Source organism: Papilio machaon, chromosome 7, assembly GCF_912999745.1.
Source record: "Papilio machaon chromosome 7, ilPapMach1.1, whole genome shotgun sequence".
NCBI classification, from domain to species: domain Eukaryota; kingdom Metazoa; phylum Arthropoda; class Insecta; order Lepidoptera; family Papilionidae; genus Papilio; species Papilio machaon.
The window spans coordinates 4,504,385-4,525,059 of NC_059992.1; the positions used below are offsets into that span (position 1 = coordinate 4,504,385).

General features: G+C 34.3%; 1 protein-coding gene across 1 annotated transcript in view; it reads right to left on the reverse strand.

Moving 5' to 3' along the window:
- LOC106715053 (dachshund homolog 2) overlaps positions 1-20,475 on the reverse strand; it is a 132,453-nt gene extending 111,978 nt beyond the window's left edge. Inside the window, 1 exon segment of the mRNA XM_045678490.1 lies at positions 19,870-20,475. Within this exon segment, the coding sequence (XP_045534446.1) occupies positions 19,870-20,435 (566 nt within the window). The 5' untranslated portion in view covers positions 20,436-20,475.
- Positions 20,476-20,675: the final 200 nt, after the last annotated feature.

Here is a 20,675-nt window from a genome sequence, read left to right on the forward strand (position 1 = left end):
GAAATAAAAAATACCTACCACTTGCACATGATACTAACTAAATAGATAGATATAAGTAGTACCTTAATGTATCTTACTAAAATTATAAATGCAAAGATTTGGATGGATTGATGGATGTTTGTTTGAAGGTAGGCTCAAGAACGGCTGATCGGATTTTGATGAAATTTGTCGTAGATCATAGTCTGGAAGAACACATAGGCTACTTATTATGTTGTTTTTTTAATAGCGCGCGGACGGAATCGAGGGCGACAGCTAGTTTAAATATAAAAAAAATGAGTCATGGCATGTACGAATACACAAATTTTGATAAATGTATCATAATTTTTTTCAATGTTTATAGTCGACTAAAATACGGTACCAATGGAAAACCTCCTTAAACCTATTATATCAGTTGGTTATAGGAAACATTGTTTATTATGCTTATTTATAACACTCGGAAGAATTATAAGGTTTGAATCATTTAAGTCCTTGCTCCGTACTTGTAATCCTTGGCTGAGATTAAAATGTTCCACCGCCACTAATTAAAGGGGTTACTTTTTTACCTAAATAATTAAACGTGAGTTAAATTGTTTCTCTTCCTTCTTTAAGATACTTGAGGTACTTTTTTATGGTTCAGACTATATTAAAATTTTTAGATTTTTGCAAAATTAAACTTAACATCGTGTATGAATGTAACTCATAGTTTCTCTTTTATGTAAATAAAGCAATAAAACTTAAGAATAACTTTATTTAAATTTTAGGTTTTTTCATTAGTAATATGAAATTTGTACTTTTTTATCTAGAATATTTTAAGGGAAAGAGGAAACGAGACGTTTTTTAATTCACCGATGGATCGAGTTGATTGTGACTAAACATGAAAAATTATTATACAATCGAACCTTGATAAGCGATAGTCGAAGGGACTCTTACCTGAATTTCTCGCTTTTGGAGGTCGTCGGTCGCGTCCGGACAATGATTCTCGCTTAGTGACGTAGGTACGTATATATACGTAACGTATATATACGTATATATATATACGTAATATAAACATGGTTTACAAATGATTTTATCTGATTGTTTGTGTATGTTTTATGTCGGCAAGTAAAAATGACTGGCAACGGGAGCGATTAGCTCGAGGCAAGCACCCACTGCTCAGTCACGACTACACACTAGAAGTGCGTTTTATGAATTTTACAAACAGGCACCTATGAAAATGCATCCTTGTTTATTATAGCATATACCATAACTTAACCTAAGATGCCTAAAATATACCTAGATCTCAACAAAAAATTTTAAGAGAAACAATATTTTGAAGCTGTTTTAGAGATTAAAATTTTTTTTTTCCACATCTCGAATATTAAGAATGTATGTTTATGGTACAGTTACAAATGAATAGCATTGTTTACATATTATAATTATAAATAGACAAGAAAAATATATAAATTGTGATTAAAAGGTAACTCTATTATGAACTTAAGACAAATAATTACAACTTTTAAATTTTAAATTCAGAACACATTTATGTACAATGCTAAGTTATAAATAACACAAAATTCAAAATAACTATAACGATATCGAAATAACTGATAATTATCTACAATAGAATGTTAATGTTACAATTATAAGAAAAATAACGAGTACGTGCAATCAAATGGAATTAGTATAAATAAAGTTGTTACCGGTTTGTGCGAATGACGTACGTTCCTGCCAACTACAATGTATCAAAATGATACTAACGAGACGCGGTGAAATTTGCGAATCGCAATCACCCAGCTGATAGTATAAACGCCACTATAAAAGGGAATTACGTTGTTAAAACAACAGCCGGCAATTTTTCTACATACTCTACCTGACGTACACGCAAACCAACATTATATATGTGTTGTTGGAAATATTTGACATCTTTATTAATAGACACATTATCCTTACACCTTACGAATGTAATTTAAATAATAGTTTTCTTAAATTAATTATTTGAACTATAACATCTATATATATAAAAGAAAGTCGTGTTAGTTACACTATTTATAACTCAAGAACGGCTGAATCGATTTGACTAAAAATTGGTGGGCAGGTAGCTTAGAACCAGGAAACGGACATAGGATAATTTTTACCCCGTCTTCTATTTTTTATTCCGCGCGGACGGAGTCGCGGGTAAAAGCTAGTATAATTTATAACATAATCTATTTAACAGTACATATTTCATTATGAGTTTGTTGTGAGTTTAGTTATTTGATTATTTTTAAGGTTAATGACTTTGTGATAAATTTCATATCAGGCTTAATATTCATAAAGGCTTTTAATATTTTCGAATATGGAATCTCTGTAAATTAAAAGTCTGTATAAATTTCACATTATTTATTCTACTCTGGTTTTGTTTAAACATTGGTGATTAGTTTCATACATCATTTACGTGATATTAAGTTATCAAAACGTCAAAAGGGAAGGGAACGGAACACACCTTACTGTGTTCTACTAAGGAAATGAGAAATTTCGGAAATCATTTGATTTAGATGCGTTCATATGGATTTTTTTCTAGTATAATTTGATCATTTCAATTATCATACCTACATATAACTAAATAGATTATTATTTTAGTGAATAGGTATTTAAAACTTATTTCATGAAAACTAAAAAAGCAACGCAACACTTAGCACAACGCTTAGTTATAAATTAAGCATTGTATCTTTTAACAAATCTGAGCTTATCTTGTTAGTTGAAAAGACGTGCTTATTTTTTTATATCCTGTCATATGAATATGTAAACAACTGAATGACTAATAATAATTAACTTATAGGTGACAAATAAATAAATGAAGTAAGTCGTTGTATAAGTGATTATAAATCTATTAGAAGTCGACATCGTAATATGACCTCTGAGCTACTCGTGTAAAATATGAATAAATAGTCGGAAAAATTAATACGTATGGAAATATACTAAGTCTTTGCTTAAGTTAGGTATTAAATTACATACTTTCTAGATATTTATGTGGTCTTTTTAAGATGAAGAGATGACAAGTTAAGAATGCCAGGAACGTGCACTTACAAATTCGGAAAATTATAGAAGACGTATTTTTGTAAAAATCATTCAAGCATTTAAAAATTATATGCTAAATGTAAAACAAATTAACATTAATTGTTCCGCATACGATAGTAAATTAGAAAGCGGCACAGGCCGAGTCATACGTGCATTGCAATGTTGCAAGCGACGACTCAATCATTGAAACTCATTAATTGGAGAACACGAACAAGATCTAAGTAAGTCAGCAATTGTGACTTGAAATAGCTAATAAACAAACAAAAAATCGATGCATCGTAACATTCCCGCGCTACACACCGCCCTGAAGAATGAAAAACACGTGAAACGTAAAAATAAGCATTTCATTAATTTGACATCATTTCATTTTTAAACATTACAAAAAAACATATGGACAAAGTATGCGGTTTTCCATAGGATAACGAAGTATCTGAGGGTCTCCTAATGTTAAAAGATCACGTACGCCTATGGAAATCCACAACAGAGGACGACGGATGTGATGCCGTAATACTTGGTTGCTGAGTTTAAGCGCCTACGGTATTTACTCGAAGGACCATATAAAAAATTATTCCCAACGCTCAGCTAAAAAAGTAAAATTTTGTGTTTGGTTTCTTTATGCTGTTCCTCAAACATTATAGCCATGTGAACCAAAACATACTTTACGTTCAATTGACATGAAGCGCAATAATTAGTTATGAAACTTCATTGTAATTAAAACAGTTAGCGATTTTAAAAAAATACCTGAGAAATTCGATTGGCAGATAAAGCGGCACGATTCTCTGATGTTGCATATAGAAAAAAAACATGCAACAGATAAGGTGTTACACGGTCGAACGATTTAAAGGCATCGCTGGCAACACTGGTAACACTGGCTAATTGCATTTCCTACTGTGTTACTACATTGGTGCATAACGACTGATCCATCCAGTTATTTAGTTTGATTCGTGAACGTTTCGTTAGACAGTGCTATTATTATTGATATCTCATAGATAATAGTAATTTTATTGATGGAAGATTGTATTCAACTCTTTATAAACATACTGTTCGTGGTAACGTAACGTTATTAGCAGTAATAAAATTTATATCTCTACGTCAATCGATAGCTTTCGTAAAACAAGATAGTTTTTTATGTGATATTGTAATATGAAATTATGCACATGTTGTACACATAGTTTTATTGCTCTGGATAATAAATAGAAACCTGTCATAGGTTCATTTATATTTTTATAAGAACACATGACAATACATTATTTATCATGTTTATATCGAAAGCGTAGCAATGGCTTCTCATCTATTTACATTGAAATTTACGGACGAGGAAAATAATGGGAAATATACAGATGATAAAATAGAAAGGAAAAAGATAACAAAATATAACCGTGGATTTTCACTGCTAAGAACAATTATATAAAAAGATATTACCATCTTTCCCATTTTCTCTGTAAAAATTCATACAACAGTAGTATTTCGTATTGATAGCAGTGAAACACAACGCCAAGCTTACATTTTACATTCTAACAAACTGTCAGTTTTAAACTGAAAGGATTAAATGTTGAAACGTATGCGAGTAAGTTATCTAAATACCAAGAGCTTTCGTCAGACATCTTGTCTTCCAAAATTTATCTCGCGGAAGTTGAATTAACGCATCAAAAAAGCATATACGTATTAACTTATTTACGAATACTTTGTCCAAAAATGTAGTAAAAAGAGGATAATATTTGATATCTCTCTATAATGATTAATAGTAAAACTATTATGGAAAATCAAATCTCCGTATATTGATACCTCCTACATCATTAAAACTCATTAGAAAATAAATCTAGCCTATTGGGAAAGTTTTCATAGTGCTATGTATACGGAACTTTAGCTTCGTTGTTTTTATTATAAACCGGATATTAGTTACATTGTTAGATTATATCCCGGGTTTTTTTTAAATAATACAACTAGTCAATTGCATAATAAACACAATTTAACTTGTTCTAGATATGAAATTTCTAACTCCTACTGTAAAATACAAAACACAGAGGACACATTTCATAATAAACCAGAAAAACCCTGATAGAAAATTCTCGAACAATGAAACTTCTATAATAATATTTCTTCTGTCTTAAAACAGTCCAATGTAGAGTTAAAAATCACTCTTTAATCGTTGGTTTCCGAGACCAAGATGTATTAAACATATCGTCATCCTTCTCATTATCATTTTAAAAACAGAGATAACAATGTGTTTTAAACGGGGATTTTGGTATCAGAAACACACTTTAAGTTATTAACCCCTATGATATATAAGATCTTTCTAATGGAAAACAAATCTTGAGACGCAATAATGCAGTACTGGTACACTGTGAAAAAGTGATCCCCCGTCATAAACATCCTTAACGCGGCGGTTTCTTTGTCTCCGATAAACAATTAGCCTTCCAAGCAACAATAGCACTATTCATAAATTTCTTGTATTAACGATAAGGTTCCATAGAGATTAGGCCACCGGGATAGCAGGATGTGTAGCTAATCTTGTTTGAACATGCACCATGTTTACGCCTTATTACCTTTTCGTACGTAATTCACAAGATAAGACAACATCCTTTACTCTACATATTAACAAATGATTTTATTATCTGTACCGTGTTGTGAAACTTGCCTACATCTTTTAAGAATAGTTCTTATGTCTTTGAACTCAATTCGATTATAGGTACATGCAAAGATATCATATTTTATAACCCAAATTAAAGCACACCTTTCCTTCCGAAAAATGACGATCTTACAATTTAACATAGATTAAAACGCAGAGGTTACATCTACAGATATTTTAATGAAACATCAACAATAATATATTTCTTTTGTATATTGCTGATATCTAATTACGAGAAATGTAATATCAAGTCTGCAGTCATGTCAACAATCACTAGAAACGCTCCATTCACTCAATGCGACCACTAAACTATTCAATAGACAATAGAGACATCTGATTCCTAACAACGCAAACAAATATGGGAATTTTAATTGGAAATATGAGCTAATATTGCCTGATTATGTTTGACTATTATTTCTGACGTTTTTACTGCAATATTAATTCCATTGAATAATATTGTTTCACATAATAAGTCGAGTTAACAGTTTTAATCAGAACATAAAAAAATAACAGATTGTGGTAAAAAAAACTTTGGCTAAGTTTGTAAGAAAAATATTGAATATTAATATTCAACATCTTACTAATATATTCAAAAGTGTGATGCGTATTTCATCTTTGCGTTGTTTTAAATTAAATGTGAAATAATATTAATCGTCAAATGTTTTCTCAGCTAAAAATAAAATATTAACATCTCAATTATGCACTCCCCGGAACAAAGAAGTTGCGGAATCTCTGATAGAATTCACTGGACCAAGGGTTGCCGGCTTTTTTCCATGTCTGTACATTAATTAAATTAATCACATTCTTAGCTTTGGGGCTACGAGTCCGAATGTCCGGATAAATGGCATTCCTTTTGAATTTTATCCCTTCATATTTATTTCTATTTTGATTGATATCAAAAATGTACCTTTAATTTAGCTACCTAATATTTAGTAAATCTATTTTTGTTAATATTTTCATCTACATTACATACCTAAATACATGATAACAAATGTTATCACCAAACATAAACGATCTTGTACATAAAAAATATAAAAAAAGTAAACACTACTTCATACCAATTTTAAATGAAATTGCAATAAACATCTTCGACACTATTATTAATGTGACAGGAAATATCTTTTTTTACATACTTATATTATGGATTTTACTTATATTATGGATATTATATATGGATATTACTTATATTATGGATTCCGAAAACACTTAAAAGTTAAATCAATTCATGAATATGTAACGCTAACATTAATAGACAGACAGGTATATATTATGAGTAATATTTTGATATGTAATGATGTTTTAGAAGGGTTCATAGCTACGAGTCACTTTGCAACAATTTCGTCTGTAATTATGTTAGACTGACAAAAATGGGGACCATGTAGACTTTATAATGAATAGACACTACATAATTTAATACCGTTTCCCGAACTATTTTATATTTATAATGTATATTTTTCAACTTAACATTACAATCATGGTGTCATTTAAATCATCATTCAATTATTATTAATTTATTATAATTTTTTCACATCATGTTAAATAAGCTAAATATAATTTTATAAAGAAATATAAGGAAATAAATTGTTTGCAATCATAAAATTGAACTCCAACTTTCAATTTAAATCTAAACCAATAAAATTAGTTATAACCAATGTAAAGAATAGAATATTCAAACAGTCTAGTTCATAAATGTAATAAAAAATATTTAAACAAATATTCTAAAGCTACGTTATTAGCGGTATGTCTGTCGTTCCCAAGGCCTACATTCAGAGTTAAAACCGCGTGGGGGTAAAAAAACTAAAAAAGTGCAAAATCATATCGCCGTTACATCTCGAATGGTATGTTTTTTATTTCAATTTTGGAGGGTCCGCTAAACGTTCGTTGCGGGCTCTATTATCCATTGCCCAGGCCGCTGTGACGTCGGCACATTCGCAGCCGCTTGTGTGTTATTAAACTAAATAATGTGTATCATAACCTATTCATATCTATCATCTCAATGGATATGCCAATTCCATCGTTGAGCAGCCTTATTATTAAATGTTTGCCCTACAACTTACTTTTTGTGCCATAGAAATTGCAATATATGTTTTTGATTCATGACATGTTGTTTTTTTTATTTCCAAATATAAGTCGATGGGAAATTTGATTTGTCAATTTTGTGGTATAATTACTTACTTGTTGTTACTTGTTTATTAATTAAAAGTCAAGTAAGTCAAGAATGTGATAGAAATATCTAGTATGGTTGAAATAAATAATACTAAAATGCAATCAAACTAACTAATCAGTCATAGCAGGGCACCAGAAATATTGTTATCCAATAAATTTGTAGTCACGCACGCGTCAAGGGACCGGCAGTATTACGGCAACATAGACATAATCTAATGGACCCGCCACAAAACCGATTCATTATTCCTTTCTTAGCCTCGCATTACGTCACTTTCTATTTACCTCAAATGTTTCATTTGCATAATAGGCTTTTTTCCCGCCATTACTATTTAAGTTAATATTCCGATTTGTTGTTGTGGCCCGGCCTCACGCACAGAACATAAAGACAATCTGTATGTTGGCAGCCATTTATGTAAATATTAAACAATACCGCATTATTATGAAATGGTATACATTTCAAACGGGTGTGTCGGTGTATATTAATTTAGGTGTGGTTTTGTACAATTATTTCTTACGATTAGAACATTCAAATTGAGCTTTTGTTTAGTGTCAATCATGTGATCAATTTGCGATAAATGTACATTTGTTTCTCAAATACAAATTTGATTTCAATTGACCTTTTAAATTCTAAGGTTGTCTAATAATGTACACACAGTCTGTCTGGATTAGATATTAATAAAGAATGGTATAAATAACACATCGCGGAATCTAATTAAAAACTAAACACATACGTAACCGAAAAAGGAATCGTAAAAGCGTTGATTCGCGTTGAATTCTTAATAATTTCTTTAAGTTTAATCAACGAAACATCAGAAAGCGATATGATGAGGTCTATTAAAGAGTCCGATAGAAATTCTCATTTGTTTCGCGTCGGGTCTTGGGGAACAAAGTGCGTCCGTCGGTGGTGTTATTAACGCGTCTAAATAATTACAGGGCGCATCAATCAGAGGGCATGCAGATGCCTCGGTTTGTGCGAGTCAGCGCGCGCTGCGCAACCCTTGCCTTGCCATCATAACCAATGCCCAAAAAGATATCTCAGACGCATTTATTGAAAACGTGTCCCAACCAACGGGTAAAGATGTAGAGATATAGAAATTAAGGATATATCATTATATTCATAGATTTATAAACTACTAGCTTTTGCCCGCAACGAAGTAGGTAACCTATGTGTGCTTCAAGGCTATGTTATACATCTGTGTCGAATTACATCGAGAGACGTTAAACCATTTTTTAGATACGTAGCAACAAACATCCATTCATCCATCTATCTACCCAAACTTTCGCATTTATAATATTAGTATGAAGTAAGATAGACGAATGTTGTGCTAACCTAAAACAAATATAAAAGATCTAATTCTAAAATAATACAGACACACAGTCGATGAAATAATATCTTTAAAGTGTCTTAAAAATTCACTATAACCTGTACTGTAAACCTATTCAGCTTAAACCGTCATGATAGGGTACAGTTTTATTCATAAGACCAGTCGGCCTACGCCCACGATGATTGGCACATTTCGTCCAGAACGCCACAAATGACCGCAGTTAAACGAACAATGACTAGTTTCAATTGCCCCAAACCTAATTTCCTCCAAAATAAACGTTAACAGCTTCGTTATATAACGACAAAATAAATAAAATTAACTTAATCATCGCGATAGATTAATTTTAACCTTCGCCTATAGAACAAGCGATTGACGCATTTTTTTCAAGCATAGCACATCGAGTGTTATAAAAATACCGATCAGCTGTATTTCGTAACCATGAAAATAATAATTAGTGTTACGGCCCTGACTAAGCGGTAAAGTCGCGCGGGTCCATTGGCACGCGTCAATATTTGACGGACGTCTTCACCCATCATCCGTGCATTATATTGTCGTGACCGTCTTATATTTCTTATATTGATTGACGAGCGAAACATTTTAAATTCTAAGGTAGTTGTAATAGAGTATACTATCGATTATTGCCCTTTCATGAGATATCTCTGTTGCCACGTCTTCGAAAGCAGTCTAATTAAGTTTTTTATATCGAAATTTATTCTTGATTGACAGATGGCGCTAGCGGCATTTCAAAATGGAAATGTTACTTTCCACTTGTACATTTATCAATCATTTTCTGGTAATTGTTCAAAAATGAAAGTAATCATTGTTTAAGAGTAAAAATTAAACTTCTATTAATCTTTGTAAGGGTTTATAAATTACATTTTCTAAACAACTGCATTATAAAATCGATGTCGGGCACCTCAATAAAGGTAATGTTAATATTAATCTAAATAAAAAAGTAAATTATTGCATATACGGTGCGGCAGGCGGTGGCAACTGGCAGCGGGCGACGATGTAGCGGCACACGGAATCCATCAACATCGCAACATCGAACGCCAAATCCGCCATCAATCAAAAGACATCAGAAAGGATTAAAATCTACGTTGCACCTTCCGATGCTCGAGTACCCTTGTTTTTCTCTAACCCGTAAATACTGAGGGGCGTAAGTACGGCCCGGGGGCGGTAAATATTATAGAGGAGGTGGGGGGGTTAGCCCCCTCGCCTTTGAGGGGGGCACTATCCCTTATCGCGAGCGTTACCCTCGCGCGCGGCCAGACCGCCAAAATGTGGGGCAAATCGATTCCTCTGCCCTATTTTTGTGCATCTGGACCGTTATCGATTTTCAACTACGAAACTGGCAATCAATTGTTTAAGAAAGTTGTTTATAAGTAAAAAATTGATTATTTTTTATTAAAATAATTAAAAAATTATAACAGAACATTTTGTAAGGTCTAAATATTGACATATGATTTTGTAACAAAATTTTGTGTATGATCCGGTCCTTTGTCACATCAGTTAGGATTTACCTTGTGAGATGTCTCAATACAGTGTGGTCAGGTCGTATTAGCCTCAACTACAACATCTAATTTACATATATTATCATCAAATATAATATTATTTACATGCATGTGCAGGTAAATTTATATAAATCATGCATTAACATGTGGATAACAATAAGTAAAAGCAACAAAGTAATTTAACTGCGTCAGTTATCACTATTTTAAAGTGTTCGCCAGCGAAATGAAATAACTTTATATGTGTCGTAAATTACTTTTAATCGAAGAGTTTGTCGGTTCATGTAAAAAGCTTATTTTGTAGTGACCATTACCTTAGTCTCGACACTATTGGTTAAAATAGTTATAACATAGTAATATTCAATTAACTTAGATTATTTTTGTATATGAGTTTGACAATGTCCAATTTATGATAAACTAGCTTTTGCCCGCGACTCTGTCTGTGCGGAATTTTAAAAAAATCCTTAATAAGTAGCCTATTTGTCCTTCCAGACTATTTTCTAAATCTGTGATAAATTTAATCAAGAACCATTCAGCCATTCCGGCGAAACAAACATCCATCCATCCATCTAAATTTTGACATTTATAATAGTCTTAGGAAGAAGTAAATCGTTTTTTTTTTTAATTCCAGTAACACTTTCTGCCATCGGGGATATTTGATAGTTACATAAACAGTTTCATAGTGTATTTTTCTCATATTAAATCTCAAAGAAGATCACTCAAGTAATGTAAAGCGGCAGCAAGTGTACTTATAATTTTACACAATACAAGTTAGTACAGTTTTCCTCACTTTTCATCATTCTGTAACGCTGTGTTTTTATATAAACAAATATATACACGTGTAGACAAGGTGACGTAAGACAAATCGGTACTAGTATTATAAAATTATTAAACTAATTAACGAAATCGTAAAGCGAGTAGCGAAGGTGACGGACTTCCGCGAGGTAACGGCCGACAATAGCGATTACTCGCTCACTATAAATAGCCGACAACTTTGCGAGATGTAGCTATTATTGTAACGCTAACTTATTTTAACTTCACGCCTCTTTACTTGAATATTACGAAACGGATATTTCACTTTTATTTACATTATATTTGTAAATATCATTATTTTTTTTTTTAAATATAGGCAACGATTTGGTACATCAGCAATATTAGCACTGTAGTTAACCCAAACTTCTCCTATCTTCATTAAAACTGTTTGTTGGATGAACCTATTAGAGTGTTAAATGCGATACGAATTCTATTCAACAAATGCGAAAATAAATCGTGTGATTTCATATTTTATTTAGGTACATCTAAAATGTTACTACTTATAAGATCCATATAAAAAGTTTCTCAGAATAAAATAAACATGTAAACCGATTAAATATAAGTTGCGTCTAGTAAAGGGGCTGTAAATTATAATAATAACTATAACATTGTTGAAATACAACATCGAAATGAAAATAGAAGAAACAAAATCCGCATCGTAAAATTTATTTTACTATCACAATTTGCAAGTCCCGAGTACGTTTGATAGTTGGCGCGGTGAGTATCGAAATCTTTTTATAACGCTGCGAATGTTTTATTGCGTTTTATAATAGACCGTATATCAATGTTTAACGAGGGCTCCGGCCGAGGTCTAAAGTAGCCCTTATCTCGTTTCGTTGCTTTGTTGTAGCGACGTAAGTTGTATTGGCGAGTTGATGTTGATCCGCGACGCCCGCGCCCTCTACCTCGCAACATGACCAAAGTTGGTGCTGTTACAAAGTACTAATTATACCAATACCTACATTTCTACTTTGTTTACTTGGGAAGTTAACGTTGATCAAACTATCCTTAAGAATTTAGACTTAGATTAAAACTATTATTGCGCTTTGAGTTCACCTTTTACAAATATAAATTGTATTGACAGCGAAAGAAATTTCTCTCAACTGAACGCAGTTTTCTATGAATAAATTGATAATCTTAAGTAACGCAATCGAGTGCAGCATGAAGAGTTTTTCAAGGCTGATTCCAAACTGAGTTTTCTAAAAGTTTGTCAGTGAAATTACTCCGTATAAATTGGTACAGATAACTTAATGAATCAAATTAGTAATTAAGAGATAAGAGGTGCTCATTCACACAACAGCGAGTGGAACGAGTCGAAGCAAAAACGTCATTCCGGTGCATTCCGCCTCCCATTGTTTTGATAGCGATCTGCACTGGATTAATAACTGCATGTATCTAATTGTGTATGGACAGCAAAACAAACAAAACTTTTAAAAAAAATTGAAAAAAACACTCGTTTGAAATCGGAAGATGCGGCCAATACATTACAGACTTTGCTATTGAAGTGCCATTAAATTTAATTATTAAAACACTGGCCACAGCAGTGGCCAGTGTTTTAATAATTTTGTGGAATTTAATAATTTAAATAAATGATTAAAAAATGCTAATAAGCTTGCGCTACCTACTTATACCGCAATGATTTTATGCAAGATTATCTCTTAGTGCAACAAACAACACAATACACAAGTGCCAACTTCCTAGAAAGCATTAGGTACTATTTTGCTGATGGTACATATAAATGTGGGGCTCCGTTCGATCGTATTCCCGTGGCGTTTGTGTTTCTGTAACAGTTCATCTCATGATAAACGGCAATGATTCCATCGGCGGCTATAATTAAACATGATTAGAGCTCAGCACATGGTGCGCCGCAATTAGAAGACGGCGCGGCGACCGCTCCGTGTCCGTGCGGTGCTCGCCACGCTATAGTTTCCATCGCCCATTCAACAACCGGCACGGAAGCGAATTATAATTGATCACGCTCATTATTCTGTTGTCGCTCGCTTTTTCTGTTGATTGTAAGTTATATAAAAACTAATGTCTGAACCACGATCATACCTGATGTTAAGTGACTTCTATTAAACACAGTCAAGTTATCCACCACTGATTATGATCTTTTGATTGTAACCGTGAGATAAACGTTGTTACATTAACTTATGCCGTTCTAATGCAGACTGCCAAAATGCAATTATTAACCACGCGGATGACCGCGACATTTCTGAAGCTCAACCGACGTGCTATCCTCGCCAAACTTGACAGCAGAATGGAGAGTGAGGAAACGCATGTGCCCAATCCATTCAAATTCAACATTATGAATGAACGGAATGAAAAAGAGACGGCGCTAGGCAGAGAGCCGGGTGGGAGCGAGACGCTATTTCAATAGTACGCGAAACGGAAATAGAGGCCGAGATAATTCCGTCTAGCCGGAGGGATTCCCTCGTGTCACTTGTGTGCGTGTCGTTTTTACAATTGTACGGGGCCGACGACTGTGCGGGTGCGGTGCGGGCACGACGTGGAGCACGGCCCGAGGGTGTCTCCTTCCCCGGCTACTTGTTGATCAATCGTAATAAATTGCTGCCATGATATTCCCATTGTGGAGCTGTTTGTCGCTTTCACTGCCACCGAGGAAATTGCGTTTCCTTAAGCCACTTCAGTCTATTTGCCGCTCCGCCACTCCGGTTATTCAGTATTACACTCGATGAAATCGTTCCCAGTGCTGTTAAGGTCACGTAACAATCTAATGCCGCTAACTTGTTTTGTTTATTTATTGGAGCCTTTCTAAGTGTCTCTAATTGTTACTTTTAATAAATTGTAATCGAAATAATGTTACATTTGAATTTGCTGTTACATTGTTATTGCCGTAGGTTATTGTAGGCACTAAATAGCTGAAGATAGCATTTAAGTTACCTTTATTATAAGGGAATGTAATTTAAAATGTTTACTAAAGGTATGTAAAATATTTGACAAAGAAAAATTTCAAAAAAGCACCAAAATCTTACATATAAAACTATCTAATAAAATCTTAATAAATCATTTTATTCGACATAGAAAATTAATCTACGTAGTTATTTTGGTAAAATTGTAGCATGTAGCAAAGAATCACTGCATTGGTATCATTTTAAAATTTATGCAAAAAAAAAAAGAATACTTTCAAGTCTATTTTAAATAAGACCAATAAGTCGATAAATGTGTGAAAAGACGTAAACATTGAAAAATATCATCATACAATCATATTTTTTTAAATCAATAAGAGATTTTGACTACGGATAAAGTTCTTGAACATGAAATTAACGAACCGCTGTAGTCGCCCGCCGCCGTCGGAACTCGAAATACAACATATCTAGGCTAAATCGTAATACGAAAAATTATATAAAATGAAGATTTCTTTATCATCTTAATCAACTATTTACTGCTTAAAATTTACAAAAGTTATTTAAAAATAAAATTATTAATATTAACTTACGGACAATTTGCATAAATAGCTATATATGTAATCAAAATAAGTTTTCTTTTACCAATAACATTAATTATATTGTAATATAAAGTAGGCTAAATAGATGAAATGGACTGAGTCCAATATCAATCTTCATTTAATTCCTTTTTCTATCTGTAATTTAATACATTTTAATTAAGTTTACATCAATTAACAAACTAAATACTGTCATATTAGTTTTACTGAATACACTCCCGTGTGTTATAATTATTTTTATATATTTATATCAGGTATGTGCAGTGTTATCCTTGAGTGTACATATAATATGTAGATGTGTCAGTGGTGCATTGGTAACCGCTAACTCGATCCCCGTGCGGTTTGCTTTAATAGCTAGCATGATTACTTGTTCCCTTGTTACATTTTTTTTTAATTAATTAGTTACTATCAATTAGTATTATGTGACGATACATACATACGTCAAAATATTAGATTTGTTTCACAAATATATTATAGCAGGGTTATTTTAATGTGGCCTACATTTGATACTTCATCAAACATCAACACAAACCATGTGACGGCAGTTACAAAATATTGTTTATTTTTTCCAAGTTACAACTGTACATATTTATTGTAATTATGACAATCTAACGTCGTTACAATGTTGTGTCAGTGAACTCTTTCTTTTAAAACACTAGAGGTTTTACAAAAAAAAGTCGAATGATAAAACATAGATATTTCATAACAACTGAATTCGATTCACATGTTTGAAGTGCGTATCAATTCATTCAATTTAAACGATATTTTAAGTAGGTAACCTCACTATGAACCTAAAACCCATAGTTGTCAAATGTGACCTATTAAAATGACCCTGGTACAGTTGTGTCGATATTGGTTTTTATATTTGGATGGTACTTTTACTATATGATAATCCAAAAGTAATGATATTGAAGGATGTTTTAATCAGAAGTGTTTATTGAATATAATTTAAACAGTACAGTACTTCCTGTAAATGAAACATTTTTATTTGCTTTTATAAACATACCACCATACTAACGCTAACAACTTAATTTTATAATACATTGTATTGTCAAATTTAAAAACATTTCAATAAATCTTTAGAGAAACGAACCCGGGACTTTGCAATAATATTTATATTGAATTGATTTATACTCGTAGAATGTTGTGGTGATGTTATAATTTACGTTGTAACACATTAATGGACGGCTGTGTATCTCGGAGGCGGTTCGGGACCGTCTTGGCTTAATATTTCAATGAGTACGACCACTTGGACCCCGGCCAGTCGGACTCCAATGGTCTATGCATCATTCATAGTTCGCAGCACGTGCGCCATCTCCCCACAAAATTGATTTCGAGCCACGCAACACAATATTCTATATACCTAATGCCTCGCCGAGCCTAGATTCTTGTTAAGATCTAGCATACTGTGTGTAATTGGATAGACATGGCTTCCACCGTGACAGCTTTTATTTAATGAACAACAAGGGTAAGAAACCTGTATGTATGTATGACTCTTCAATGACGAGTTTAGTAGAACACAGACTACATAATTTTTAATGGATAAACGAAGTGTTTCGCTATAGATATAGGTATAGTGTGTCGCAACCACATAAGTAAGGAAAACATCGAACAAAAAGAACAGAACCTTCAAATCCCATCTCCTAAAAGGAATTAATAACTAAAGTAGACCGCTTGTGTACAAATGCAGAGCGCCTTGATATTTCAGAACTAACAGACGGACAGCTACCGAATCTTTGTGTAAAATGTTAAAATTCAAAACGCGCTGCAACAAAAAAGAAAAGTGAGTAGAGTGGCGTCGCGCACACCGGCACGGCAAGGCGCGGCCGCGGCGCTACAAAGGTGATGAGCCAGTTATTTCAGTTCCTCTGTTTATTTACAAAATATCACTCCGTTTGAAGGCGGACCATCAAAATGCCTCGTAAAGCTAAGGTAATACCATAAAAAGTCGTGTTGACGACCTCCGTAATTGAAAGCATCTCTTTGTGACTAGCAGAGACAATGGACCAAAACCCCGCGCGATGCCTCTATTGATTTCAAGCAACGGTCTATACATCTCACTCTTTGACCAACAATCGCGAAAATATCTAGCAATTGTTCAAACAATAAACGACGCTGATACAAAAAACTATTGAATCACTCCTACAGCAATCCAGTAGACATTAGTGAAGCAAATAGAGTAAAGTAAAGTATTTTGATCGAATTACTAACACATTACAATTACTAAGAAGTTGTTATTTTGCAAAGTTTAGATCCGGAACTATTCATGTCTCATAGCACGTGCTTCCAAAAATAGTGTCATCCATCTTCGTTATAAAACTTGTAATTTAAACGACAAAAATTTATACTACCTCCACTTGCAATATACACTACAAAAATGTACACTTTAGGTAGATTTCAGTCTCTACCATTGAGACAGTTCATTACTTTTAAGTTTGCGACAAATGAACAATGAAATTATTACTATTTCTAAAATAATATAGATGATAAGTTATAAGTCTAAATACGAATATAATTGTAATGAAGATCAAGAATCATTGTTATAGACAAAGAGTTGTCGAGTGGGTCGGAGTCAAACGCGGGTTCGGCTCGTTCGTAACCTGAGCCTCGTTTATCTGCCGTTGAGCAATTATTGAAGCGTGAAAAGGACCGTCCACCTATTATTGTATACGTTTTGTAATGCGGGCGATGCGTTCTTGAAAAAATATCGCATTTCCTAGCACCATTTTAATAGCCTATATAATGCGACTTCATACAAATAGAATTATTCAATAAGTTGTGTTGTATTTTTATTTATAATTTTAACTACTATTATTAATATTGTACAATATGTAAACCTGTCTAATTCTACTTAAAAATAATTGACTAAAAGAGGTGTGTCTGTCAATTAGCCAACTACAAAATTTGAGTTAACAGACAACTGTTTCACTTTAATATTAAGATAGGTAAACTTCCGGTCTGATTCAATTATTATTTAAATGGAAAAAGCATAATATAGTAACTGAGATTTTTTTCTCATAATATTATACTGAATCCATGAACAGTAAGTAATCAATAAACACATGTTGATTTCTAGATATAAGATGTTTTTCTCTATTTCTCTGTCGCTATGATTCAGAAATCATTCGAATCGTAATACTGGAAATGTGTCAATACATATTAGTACAACTATCCGTGTGCGGTGAACGATACTTTTTTGTTAAATCCACACAACAACTTTTAAACTTCGCCAACAATAGTTTAAACACAATGTTGTTTATAATTTTAAATTAGATAACATAAAGAATATCTACAACTCTACCTAATTGTAAATAGGGTATAGGTAGTTACAAAATTTTATTAAATTAGCTAAACTACAATATCTATACCTAATACCTACTTAAGGTATTTTATGCCTATATTGAGAAGGTTCTCATCTTCTATACTAATATTATAAAGAGGAAAGATTTGATTGTTTTGTTTGTTTGTATTGAATAAGAAACTACTGACCCGATTTGAAAAACTCTTTCACTGTTGGAAAGAACTATCGCTGGGCTATATAAGATATATTGCTTTTAATTCCGCGCGGACGTAATCGCGGGCAACTGCTTGTAGCTTATAAATTGTCCTTTCTTACATTCATAAACCTTATTATACGAAGATAATTATTGTTATAGTTTTATTTTATTTATTTAATCTTTGTAAAAATTAAGAAGTATGTAAATTATATAATTACGTAGGTAACAAGGTAATAGGGTAATAAGTTTATAAATAAAACTTTGTATTAAAGTTACGTTGCAACTCGCAACTTGGTTGTTTGAATCATTAATTACTACCTACTTTATGAGTGTGTTATTTATTGTCATCTACAATAAAAACTACAGGAAACGTCTAAGTATAATCATCGTGAACAAACAAAGTCATTTAATGATAGGATAGAAACATTACGAGTAATAACTTTATATAAATTTAATAAGTAATGAATATTCAAATAAATCATAAAACAAGATGGCCGCTGTAACTGAAACGAGCCGACCGCACGGAAAAATATGATATCACCAGTTAAACGAACATGATTTCATAAAATCAAACATAAATATGACTCACGGGGCCAAAGCGCTGCCGCCCAAAACGGCGTCGATGACAAAAAAGATAAATTAAATATTTTCAAACACAAAGCAACTATACGAGGGAAAAAAATTAAAGTTTACTTGTCCCGAGCGCGCCATTCCGCGGTGATTACATTTTTAAAATCGCATCGGGCAAAGGCACGACCGGCGTAGGCCTACTCGGATACTCGCACCGTACGTTAACGTAAGCAAACAAACGATTCTTTTTTTAATCTAACTTCAGCGTTTGTAAAAATTACTATTTAAATATTTAAACCTCGGCCGCTAATTAACAGAGATTTAACCCTTCCGTCGCCGCGGTCTGTCTGAATATTTAACACGCTCGAAATATTTGGCGCGTATTAAAATGTGAAAATTTAATGTCGCGCCCTCCACGGCCGGCCGAGCTGCGCCGCGGTAACACCTCTGCCCGAAATGGCCCTTTCGCGAAATACACTCTGGCCCTTATTAAAAACAAACTTTGATTTAATCACAAAAGTTTACCACTTTCTAACTCTAATTATTTCGAACAAATAAAATTGCACGCTATGGACTGGTTTAGGTGCATAAACATCTTAAAATTACAAATCACGACAGACTTTATTAGATTAATTCAATTACTTTCTACTTCTTCCAAAATTCCCAAGGAAAATTTCAACAACTGAAAACCTTTCATGTAACTATAGGTATAAAAGAGAAAACAATCAGAATGCCTACTATCGAAATTAAGAAGAGGCAAATAAAAAGACTGACTGTCAAAATCAAACGGGATTATAAAAATAAGGATATGAGAAATGAGGTCATATTTAAATAATCGGCACATATGGTGTAAGGTGCGAGTTGTGAGGAAACGTACCTTGCGGTGGTGCAGTCGCGGTAGAGCACGTCGAAGTCCTTGCACGACAACAGCTTGCATCGGTTGACGCCGGGCTGGATGGCACCGAGGCCGCGCAGGATGCGCACCTGCTCCACGTTGCACACCAGCGGCACGATGTCTAGCCGCTTCAGCTTGGTATACACTGTGTGCAACCCGCCCACCAGGTGCTTCAGGAACAGCTCAAACGCCTGCGGCAGGCAGAGCATCGTGTCTCCCTGGATGATGAACGCCGCCACCTTCTGCCCGCGGTACTCCACCAGCTTGCATTCGTTGGCCGAGGGGTCCGAGGTGGAGATGGGCGGCGGGCTGCCGTACCGCGGCGGGCCGTGGTGGTGTGCCGCCGCCATCAGCTCGAGCGGCGAGTGGTGCATCATCTGCAGCGAACCCAGCAGGCCCAGCCCGGGCGGCGGCAGCGGGAGCCGTGGCGCAAGCAGCGCCGGTGGGCTCATGGCACGCGCGGGCGACGCCGCTTTCACGCGCGGCGATCCACCCGAAGAGCCGCTCACTTCGCTCGCTGTTGACGCCGAGTCCACGGCGGACTCCATGCCGGTTCACTATGCGCGCATCACACACCCGACGCGCGTCGCGATCCGCGCAACAATAAATAAAAAGCGGCGGCGAGGCGAAGGCGCGGCGGCGTGCGCGCGCCCGCCCCGCCGCCTGACGCCGATTGGCTGACGGTTGCACGCCGGCGCCGCGATTGGCCGGACATCGCGCCGCGGAGTCCCCGCCCTTTTTTCTCTGGCGCTGCGGGCGCGCGAAGAAACGCTTCTGACTCCTGTTTC